The sequence below is a fragment of the Heteronotia binoei genome, chromosome 1 (genome assembly GCF_032191835.1).
Source record: "Heteronotia binoei isolate CCM8104 ecotype False Entrance Well chromosome 1, APGP_CSIRO_Hbin_v1, whole genome shotgun sequence".
Taxonomy (NCBI): Eukaryota; Metazoa; Chordata; class Lepidosauria; order Squamata; family Gekkonidae; genus Heteronotia; species Heteronotia binoei.
In genome coordinates this window covers 226507404-226518809 of record NC_083223.1, presented here as the reverse complement: position 1 = coordinate 226518809, position 11406 = coordinate 226507404, and the positions used below count along the sequence as shown (strand labels likewise).

At 42.5% G+C, this 11406-nt stretch overlaps 1 protein-coding gene across 1 annotated transcript; it reads right to left on the bottom strand.

The window, feature by feature from the left end:
• EPCAM (epithelial cell adhesion molecule) lies at positions 1 to 9914 on the bottom strand. Its single transcript, XM_060248830.1, has 9 exons — positions 9513 to 9914; positions 5789 to 5893; positions 5437 to 5674; positions 4126 to 4185; positions 3722 to 3782; positions 3079 to 3180; positions 2772 to 2966; positions 1157 to 1198; positions 1 to 449 (listed from the first exon to the last, which is right to left on the bottom strand). The coding sequence occupies exons 1-9, from the start codon at positions 9580 to 9582 to the stop codon at positions 408 to 410; spliced, it is 915 nt and encodes a 304-aa protein (XP_060104813.1). The 5' UTR covers positions 9583 to 9914; the 3' UTR covers positions 1 to 407.
• Positions 9915 to 11406: the final 1492 nt, after the last annotated feature.

Here is an 11406-nt window from a genome sequence, read left to right as displayed (position 1 = left end):
TTGGTTCCTGAATTTATTAAATTCATCACTTGTAAAAAAGTTCCAGCAAATTTGAATACAAATATTTACAGACATTTTAAAAAGCACACCACACTTCACTATATGCAAGAGAAGTCTGGCAGCCGAAGTGGGGCAGACGTCCTCTAGAACTTTTAAAACATGCTTCTCATTTAGTACACACTTAAGGCATCATTAAAATGTTACATGAACTGTGACAAAGGAGGACTCATCTGAACATGCGCTATTGTCTTAGCACTGAAAACACAACGTACCTGTATAGGTCCTAAATTGAGATAATCCTCTTTACTAAAGTTACAGGTATGCACAGTGTAAAAATCATGAGTCCATATAGTTAATTTTCAATTTTGATATTTTCACCATGTTTATCTTGTGACTCGTTACAGCAGTTATGATTTCAGTTCTCTGTGCATTTCATTCATTTCCTTTACCTAAGAAAAAGACATTAAAGCTTAGCTGTTTACTAGCAATACTAGCTAAAACCAGGACACAAGTTTCATCTGCCCCTCAAAAGCAGGTGGCATGAATATTTATAGCAAATATGCACCTGTATTTAAAAAACAGTTGAGTAGACTCAATACTTAGGCCAAGGAACCTACTCTCACACTGATAAGGATTGATCAAAAATTATTTTCAATGCTGTTATGAAAAGACGTAAGAGAAGAAAGAAGTTTTTTGTAGCTGTACACAAGTTTTGAGATCAGTTTAAGCACTAGCTACTTTTTATGAATAAGCTTTAAATTCATTTTTACTGCTAGTTTTTCCATTTGACCCACATAAGAGTCTGTTAATTTTCAACTTTACCTGCAACTATACAAAGAAACCTCTTTTCCCAGGTCAATCTGTACTTAAAGACCCTTGAAAGAGAGTGGCCATAGCCCTCTTGGACAGCAAAAGACATCTCCTGCCAAGCACAAGTTAGTCTCTAAGATGATAGATGTCAAAGCCTGACATTCATACAGAGATCTATTAAAACTACTAACAAGCTAATGGCCATCTTCGCTGTACAGCTATTTGGTTCTGGTCACTAAAACTTGAATTGCCCAGATTTATTCCACTGAAGCCTTTGTTCACAACATATTTTAAGAAAAACCAGACAGCTGTTTTATAGGCCCCTCTTTTTGAAATGGACACTTACCTCAGCTTTCTCATATTTCCCCGTCTTTCTTCTAGTAAAAACCTATAGTGAAAACAGCATGTTAGGCCAAGTCCGCTCATATCTTAACACCAATTCAGTGCTCCAACAATGAAAGCATATTTATGTAACTAAAAAAATTGCTGCTCCTATGACAGAGGTTATCTACCATTAAATCTGCCTGTTAAACACACTGCCAATGAAATATGCAGTGGTATTAAGGTCTGAGTCCCCCTTTTTAAGTGCCTTATTCAAATCAGTGCAAGCAAAATTTCACCCCTCTTCTTGCCTCATTGCATCCCATTCAATCCACGTGTCTTATATTATTCCACAAAATTACAATTACACTTTCAGATGGTAATGCATTACATCTCGTTAACAAGAACACAGAGCACACGCCGTTGCTGTGGAGCTTGGAGAGAGGAGAAATAAGACACTAATTTCCCTACTGAGAGAGGAAGTTCGAAATTCAGCGGGGAGCAAGACTTGTTGGTCAGGCTATATAACGTTTGCATTTCAATATCTAGAATTCTGAGCTTAAGTTTCAAAAATGCATCTTTTAAGGATAGCATAAAAAGTGAATCTAAATCAATGCCCATAGATTTAATTTTCCTCTCATTAAAACTAGCCAATTTGACAAATTAGATTCTGAGAGCAGTTGAAATAAGAGGCTCTCTGAGTCAGAATGGAAACGTAGTCGTAACCAATATTTAAGTGACATTAGCCATGCTTGTGTTTCCACAAGATTCATCCCCGTTTCTAAACATAAAACTGCATATGGTACGCACTTTGGGAATCCCAGGATTTTCCATAGGAATTTTGATTGGACACCTTCAATGTTATTATCCAAGGCTGTGATCCACACTGGGACCCCATATAAAAACTGCGGTATCACTTTAGCCTTAAAGATTTTTAGCACAGCTGAGATAAACTGATTGCCTCTGCTGTAAAAGCAGTGCTGGATAGCTGCAACGCTAACATTGACTGACTAATTATACAGTTACGATGATTAGTCCAAAGTGTGTTATATTGAAAATGAATTCCTAGGTATTTGTAGTATTTTACTTGTTTTATCACTTTGCCGCCTATTGATTTTATATTATTTATATTGCTATTTTACTGCTAAATCTGTTTTATGCCAATAAAGGCTTGCCGTTGTTGCTGTAATTACACTTTCACAGGTTTGGTATTGCTGAGAGAGTAGGAAAGGCAGGGAAGAGCTGTGATCCTGGTGTGTGCAAATTGCTGTCTGCAACAGTACTCCTACATTTTCCCATCAATGCAAATAAGAGGATTCCTGGAGCCGTTTCACATCAGGAAAACAGTGCGAGCAGTAGACTTAAACCTCTTCTCTCCAGGGTTCTGATCCTAATCAGAGCCATATGTGCCTGAGAGCCAAGTTCTTTCAAAGATTGTTGAGAGTTCAGAGTTGGAATATCTGCTCTGACAGGATGCAGTGCTGACCCAGAAACAGTGTTACATGTATTCAGGCTTTCACTCTCCCCCATAACCTTACCCCAGTCAACACTGAGGTAGTATTTCCACACAAATTAGTGCCGCCTAATGACTTTAACTGTGACCTATAAGAAGCTAAAATTGATCATAAGACAAAACATACCAGTACAAGAATGCCAGCAACTATTGCCAATGCTACAACAACAATGACAGCAATTACTCCAGCAGTCAATCCTTTCATTGAGAACTCTGGTGGCTTTTCATCAACATAGTAGATCAGGGTGTCTTGAAGCTCCAGAGGCTGTCCTTGGACTGTAAGGTTCCAGCGTGACTGAATAGGTATGGGGTCCCCTTTGACCTGAAAGAGCAGAAACATTACATTTTTTGTACAGACCTTAGAAATTTAGTATTGAATCTGTTACAGTAGAACAGAGCATCATTTGTATAAAATAACAAGTTGGTATACGCACATCTTTTTCAAAGTAGTATGCTACATCAGCTATATCCACATCCCCTAAGGATTTCTCTGAAGTATTTTGCTTCAGCTCAACAGTGATGTAACTGTTATCATACTGGAAGAAAAGACAGATAATATAGTCAAACCACATTATTCCTGTTTTCGTCTTTTGAGAAATCCATGAATTTTCCTTTGAATACTAGTGTAAGAAACATAACTACTTCAGGAGCTTATACTACAACCACTTAAATATCAGTTTCAGCGCTAACAGGCAAAAATATCAAGGGCATCAATGCTCAGCTCTGATAGTGTGGCTATTAGTAGAACGGCTCAGCACACTGAAATGGGATTCAGCAAGAAATGCAGACTTTGAAGCAGCAACCTATGGAATGGATAACCAAGCCAGAATAGATTATAGCACCACCAGCAAGATGCAAGGAACTGCTAATAAGCTGGTACAGAATGGCAACGTCAGTCCTACCATTCTAGTTTTTCAGCCATTTTATATTCCATCTCGCAACAGAAATTAACATCCAGATTTTAAAATTACAGCTACTCCAAATGAAATGTTTGATATTGCCATGAAAAACCCTGCAGAAAAACAAAGAACTAGAATAAGCAACTTTTAAACCAGTATTTTAATGTCACTCCCATACCATAACATTTATGTGCTTTTCATCCAAGAGGTAACGCTGAACAAATGCTTCTGTAAAGGCCCTGTGAATTAAAAGGTAAGGATTATAAGCTGCAGTTTTTTAAAAGATACTTTAAAGATGGATATTGTCACATGACAAGTCTTAGTGAATACCCTTCTCTTTTTACCATCTGCAGCCACAACACTGATGTAATCCAGCCCTCCCACTCAGCTGTCTTCTGTTAGTAGCAGCTACTTAGCATGCAGAATTTTAAATGACGCAGAAAACACTCCAGAAAGCACAATGGTACCTGGCTGTGATATTACTACTTTCTTCCTTGAAGAACATTCTATCTTATAACAGATTTCTTACTACCCTGAAGGCTTCCAACATACAAAGCAACAAGGAATACTAAGACGACATACCTTTGAACAGACTGTGTGTCCAAAACAGTATTTACAGGTTTCGTTTCAATAATAATCCAGCTGGAGGGGGAAAAATTAAACCTTTTTTTACCGTAAAGATATTAGCTGTATATTTCTGCACATCAAAGAAATGTAGCATGTCATAGCTCTGTAAGGATGAACCTTTTAAATTTTATGGGAGCCTGCAGCACAATGGCAGCAGCAGAGGTCAGAGTTACTCCAGACAGGGTGGGGCACCTCACAAGAAGACAGTAACACCCCTATACAAACCTAGCTGGAGTAGAACAAGGCAAGGAAGGGGTTCAAAGAGCAACAAGACTCTGAGAATGGAGAAGTGTTACTGGGCTTAACCAACATGGGCAGTGCTCCAGGGATAAAAAGGAGATGTTAGAAGAGATAAGGGAAGTGAGGGATGCAAGTGGCTGAGTAAAGATGAGAGGGTGCAAAGAAGAGAGGAAAGAGGAACTTAAAGGAGGAGCTGGGGCCAGTTAAGACTATCAAACTTGGGCCAGTTAAGACTATCAAACTTGTATTGGGGTAGGGACGGTGGCTTCTGCTTGGGAAACAGAAGGTCCCAGGTTCAATCCCTGGCATCTCCAAAAAAAGGGTCCAGGCAAATAGGTGTGAAAAACCTCAACTTGAGACCGAGAGCCGCTGCCAGTCTGAGAAGACAATACTGACTTTGATGGACCAAAGGTCTCATTCAGTATAAGGCAGCTTCATATGTTCAAACTGGGATAGGCTTTATGGAACTGCCCCAAGGCAGAAGCACAGCTCAGCCCCCTGAAGTGTGAAGGAACAGAAACAGGTGGGAACTGTGCCTGTGTGGACTTTGTTGCATCTGATAAAAAGGCAATTAAGGAACATCAAGTCTGGTGAGCCTCTGCCTATGGAAGTCGGTTATGATCTCCTGCTGCTGTGGGGGGGGGGGGGGAGCAGAGCCATTTTGTAGATGTAAACTTTAAATTTAGCAGCACCTAAATTATGACTCCCTTCTCTCAAAAATGCACATTGCTTGTTGAGGTCAATAGAGGCATTTTCTTACCTTTATGTTTTGGATGCCCCCCCATGTTCCTTTTAGTTCCAATCTAGCTTCCTAGTTTTGTTGTCTGTTTTAATGGTATATTGCTGGATTTAATTTTCAAACCCTTTTCCAGTTGCTACAATGTACTGAAATTGTTTGTATACTTATGCAGTTTTGATTGATACAGCTTTACATCCTGGTAGCAGTCACAAAAGCATTGCTGATTACACATTTCTTCCTCAAGACAGTACGGTGTAAAACAAATACATTTTTACATTAAGACTTACCTTGTCCTTACTACTTCATTGCATGTAATGTTTGCTTCACTCTTTTCAGTTCTTCTTACTCCAGCAGAGTTAACACACCAGCAGGTGCTTGTCCCATTACACTGCTTAGCTTTGAAGTTGCCATTGTTGTCACACTCTGGATTATAAATGCCATCATTGTCTACAAAAGCCTGACTTGGTCGCTTTCTACCCATTAAGCCAGTAATTTCTGCCTTCATCAGTAAGCACTTCGAGGTCACTAAAATGGGGAAGTATAACAAACCACCTTTAAAACTCTAGATGTTAAGTTTATATCTATAAAAATAAGATTAAAAACAAAATTGTGTTAATCATCAAACAATTTTATACTTACATGTTCCACAGGATACTGTAATATCAGACCCCAAAGAAACACACGTGCATTCACCATTATTTAATATGCATTCTTTTACTCGCTTGTTCTTGTCACACATGCAATCTGCAACAATCAAAACACACCAGTTAGAAACCTCTGGGTACCATGAAAAGAAGCAAACAAGTAGTTTCTCAAAGTAATTTGAATCCAAGGAACTCCATCTGTTATTCAGAAGATATCTCTGATCTCTTGAAATTACCCTTTTCCAGCTCAGGCAGTTCATTCAAATCTAACTCAACCTTTCAATTCCATAAAAACTGTGAATACAAAACCATGACCATTTAGAAACTATTCCTCATTATGTGTGAATATATCAGAATATATTCTTCCAAGCAGCCTGATTGAAGTCTGAATTTAGAAAAAAAAATCTTCAGAAGATAGCGGAAGCAACACTGATGTCATAGCAGACATTTTAGAAGTGTTTTTTTCATGCAAGGGAAACTCTTCTAAACAGAACAAAACATGACATTTAAATTAATCTATTAAAATTAAGCTTTAAAAAATCTGCTGCTCAGTCACTGAGGAAAGAGAACAAGACAATGAAAAACATGAAGGCAAATCTAAAAGGGTTCAATACTTTAATAACTGAGCAATGATTTTTTTTTAGATGACATTATTTCTTACTCTTAGGGTAAGCATCCTAGATGAGTTCCCCTAAACATCTACAAAACACAGTAGGGGTTTCCTATTAAAACCACTGTATCCTAGTTGCTTAGCCAAGGAGCAGTCTTAGTGATTCCACTGGGGAATCTTAGTGATTTCCCAGAGGATCTGGTCCAAATCCAGGATGGGGCCACCACTGCTGCTAGAAGTCAGTTACCCTAGCCAAGGGGTGGACAAACTTGCTTAAAATAAGAGCCACATAGGTCAGATGTTTGAAAGCCACAAGACATGAACATCAGATATTTGATGGAGGAGAGGAAGGAGATGGAAAGAAAGCAACTTTTAACTTTAAATGCAGTCTCCAAGCCACCGGCTGGCTTGGTGAAGTTATTTAAAGAGCAAAAATGCCTTTAAAGTGATTTAAAGAAAAAAAAATGCCTTCTCCATGGGGAGGTGGAGACTTGAAGAGCCACACATGTCTCCCAAGCCACAGTTTGGCCACTCCTGCCCTAGCCCCAGATACGGTAGATGCAAGCAGCAGCAGGTGCCTGCTTGAGAGCCAGTCTAATGCAGTGGTTAAGTGCGTGGACTCTTATCTGGGAGAACTGGGTTTGATTCCCCATGCCTCCACTTGCAGCTGCTGGAATGGCCTTGGGTTTAGCCAAAGCTCTCACAAGAATTGTCCTTGAAATGGCAGCTGCTGTAAGAGCTCTCTCAGCCCCACCCACCTCATAGGGTGTCTGCTCTGAGACTCTGATTCAGAGAGAAGGGTGGGGTATAAATCTGCAATCTTCTCTTCCCCCCCTCCTTGAGAGAACAGAGCTGTGGGTGGCTGGGGTCCTGGGCATTTGCCTCAGTTAACCACTGGTTGTGATTTCCCCTGGCTTAGCCAATACTTTGTATTTTTGTTTTAAATTTGTTTAAATGCTCAGGTAGAGCTACCCCACCCATACACATAGTCTGAAGAGCTATAACAGTTTTGATGTATACAAAACAAGTTAACAGTGCATACTCAACAAGTTGGTCTCTTCTAAAAGGCGTGGCTTACTAACACAAGAAAGTGTCTTCCCCTCATATTGAAAGGATTAAATTTAAATAGCTAAAGAAATTTGTTAACAAATCTCCTGGAATCTTTCCCTGTTCCTTCTGACACTGGTCTCAAAATCCAGCCACTCCCAACCAATGTCCTTAAAACCATTTTCATGCTATTTATACTTCCAGAGAGGAGCAAATATTAAGGGAAGTATTGTAACCCTGTATCATAATATAGCAGATTCATCTCAAAATCTGGAGAGTGGTTGGGGTGAGAAGAAATTTTTTGTAAAATGGTATAAAAATGTCTCACAATACTATTTCCAAATGCTCTAGCAATATCATGAGAAAACTGAAAACAATGAAGTCTCAGCACATCAGAAAGATAAAACATTCATCCTGGCACAAGCCTTCTAGAGCCAGAGTCCAACAATTAAATATGGTCTGACTTACAAAAGCTTATGCTACAATAAAACTGTTAGTCTTTCAGATACTGCAAAACAGATTAATATAGCTACTGGATTTTTTAAAAACCAACAGTGGTGGGGGGCAGGTCTCCTTCCATCAAGCCGTTTGATCTAGGAGACATTGATCAAATCAACAACTGTAAAGTCTCCTCCAAAGGAAACCCCCTCCCCTCTAAAACAGGGGTGTCAAATTCATTTGTTATGAGGGCCAGATCTGACATAAATGGGACCTTGGAGGGCCGGGCTGTGTGTGCTCCCATTTAAGATTAGGCAGCAGAGATAGAAACTTTATACAGGACACAGACAATCACAATTAAAGATTTTTTTTAAAAAAAACTTAAAACATGCTTAAAACAGTAGCACTTGTTGGTCTTAAAGGTGTTTTCTTTGTATTTCTCCCATGGGATCCAAGGAACTGGGCAAAGGAAGCTCTGGCTCTTTCCCTTCCTTCCCCAGGGGACCAGAAGGGGGAGGAGCCTCAGCCAACAGAAGGAAGAGAGGCTTGGCTCAGTAGCTCCAATGTGCAATTGCAAGAACCTGACAAAGCAAGCTCTGCCTCCCCCTCCTTCCTCCCCAAAGGAGGAGCCTCAGCCAATGGATAAAACAAAGTCTTTACTCTGTAGCTCCTGTATGATTAAGGAAGCCTGGCAAAGCAAACTGTGATGGAGAAAGAAAAATGAGAGGGAGAAGCAGATGACAGCCAATTGCTGGGGGGGGGGGGGGCGATAGGAACTCTGAGGGCCTGATTTGGCCCCCAGACCAGATGTTTGACACCCCTGCTCTAAGAGAATACTTGTGTGGGAAGAAAACTTCCTGCTGGATAATGTAGTTGCTGGGTAGGGAAGAGTAAGTTTAAGAAACCAGCACTGCCTGGTTGTTAAGAGTTTTTAACTTCCGGCTGTGAAACAAACAGGCGTGTTTCGAATAGAACAAACGAGACCCTTCGATTTTTGCATTGCCAGGGGCACACAGGTTTAAGGTTTTGGCACCTAATAGTCAAGATTTCTTCCCACAAAGACTACGCGCCGCCGACTGACCTGTGATTAATGGAGGCTTCTACTAGAAAGGCAGGCAGGTGTGCTTAATTGTGTACCTGCTAAGAAAGCCACACCCGCCCGCGGACTGAGCCCTGCTGACAACCCTGCGGTGTAAAACGAGATTTCGAACCCGCCCCCGAGCCTGGGGTGTTTGTCGGGAGCTGCTCCCTCGAGGCCTGGACTCTGCAGGGCGTCGCCATGCCGCGACCTCGCGCCTCCCAAGCCGTCGCGGCCTCGATGAGCATCCAGTTCGGCTGCTCCCCTTCCCTCCAGGTGCGAATGCCGGGCAGGTAGCGCCAGAAGCCATATTGCCCGATCTGTGGTGCGCACCTAACCTAGTTCTTCTCCCCAGCCTTCCTGGAGCCCGACGGAGGCGGCGCCATCTTGTGGGAATGGGACATGCTGCCCCGTCTATGAGGGCGCTTTGCTCACGGCGCCACTTAGTTTGCCCTCTTACAAACATCCACGGCAGGGCAGATAAGATAAGAAAGGAGAGCAGAGTAGAGAAGTGGCGGGAAAGAGTCCCCTCGAAGTTCCACTTACCGCAGTACACTGTGGCGACGAGAGCGAGGAGCGCCACCAGGGGCAAGACGACCCTACGGTGAAAAGCCATCGCCAGGTAAAGAATGGCGTGAGTTGCTTGGCAGAGGTTTCTCCTCTTCGGTCTTCCGCTGCGCCTTTCCTCCTGCTGCTGCTGCTGCTGCTTTCCTGAGCTGCCCAAGCAGGTTCCGCGACTAAACCAAACCCTCCTCACCGGGCCGCGCCCGCCGTCTCGAATTACACACGGTCCGCCTTTTCCTTCTCTCGCTAGCCGTGTCCTGGTCAAGCTCCTGCCTTTTCAAGCGAAGAACAAATGAGTCTCTCCAGCTCCCGCCTCCAAGCGTTTATAGCCCGCGGGGCCACCTGAACGAAACCGGGCGCGGCAGGAGGGGGCGGGGCGAAAGAGACTCACCTGTGAGCTTGGCTGACCATATATAGGCTTCCGGAGTGAAGGAGTGACTGTCTAGTGATGGAACATGCAAATCGTTTTGAACACGTCGAAGTGGTGTATAAAGCCTACAGAACGATTGTTTTAATTTGGATTTAAAGACTCATGCATAGAATGGCTTGGTTCGTTTTTGGAGAGAATTCTTAATTTCTTTTGATTTCTCGCACAGACCGTTCTAGTTTACCACTTTTTCTGTGCATGCAGTTTTGAGGTGGTGTTTCTCTTGTACTTTATATACCGGAGCCAGTATGCTGTAAGAGTGTTGGACTAGTATTTCGAAGACCCTGCTTTGAATTCCAGCAGCTGAGGTGGAAGCTTGGTGGGTGACCTTGGGCGTGTCACATTCTCTTAGCTTAACAACTTTGCGGAGTTGTTGTGAGGATAAAATGGAGGAGAGCACAATGATGTAAGGCAGCAGTTCCCAACCTTTTTGGCACCAGGGACCAATTTTGTGGAAGACATTTTTTTCCACAGCGGGGGAGGGGAAACGGGGTTGGGATTTTTGCCAATCCCCCACCCGTGGTCCCCCCCCTCCTTGCCCCCACATGGGGGTCTTTAAATAGAGGGGACTGACAGCATCAGTCTGCCTCCCTCTCCCATTTAAAGACCCCCCATTGATCAGCTGATCATCAGAGGTCTTTAAATGAGGGCTAGGCAAAGATCACTGCCACCCCACCCTGTCCCTTCTGCCCAACCGGGACCCAGGTGGACGAAAGGTGGTGCAGCCTTGCTCAGAGGCTGCCTCCCTTCAAGAGGAGTCAGCTTCAGAGCAAGGCTGCGCTGCCTCTTTTGTCTGCCATGATCCTGGACTGGTGAAAGGGACAGTGAGGCCACACAAAAGGGCTGTGCAGCGCCTCTGCCTTGCTCTGAGGCAGCCTCCCCTGCAAGGAGGAGGAGAGCACACATCCACACACCATCCTGTTGCTCCCAGCTTCCTGGGTCTGTGACCCGGGAAGCCAAGAGTGCCATGCCCGTGCAGCCCAGTTGCTAACAGGCCACAGACCAGTACTAGTCTAGGGGTTGGGGAGTAGGACCCTTGATGTAGGGGGCTTTGGCAGTCTGTTAGAGTGGGGAAAAAACAAGAGTCTGGTAGCACCTTAAAGACTAACAAAATTTGTGGCAGGATATGAGCTTTGTGAGTCACTGCTCGCTTTGTTAGATACCTTGGGGGCTTTTCCTCCTTAACAGTCTCCCAAAATGCCTTACATCATTCTATGTATTTCCAAATTCCATGAAGCCTTATGAACATACATAGGAAATAGGAGCAGTGTTTTTACTCAGATTACTCCAAAATACTACCTCTCATCCAAACTCACAATCATTGAGAAATAATAATGGTATTGTGTCTGTATGATTTTTATCATAATGATTGCTGTGTGAAAATGTTATAAAATTTCTTAGGAAGTTATATATGTTATATGGGATTGATAAGATTGTTTATCTTTTTAT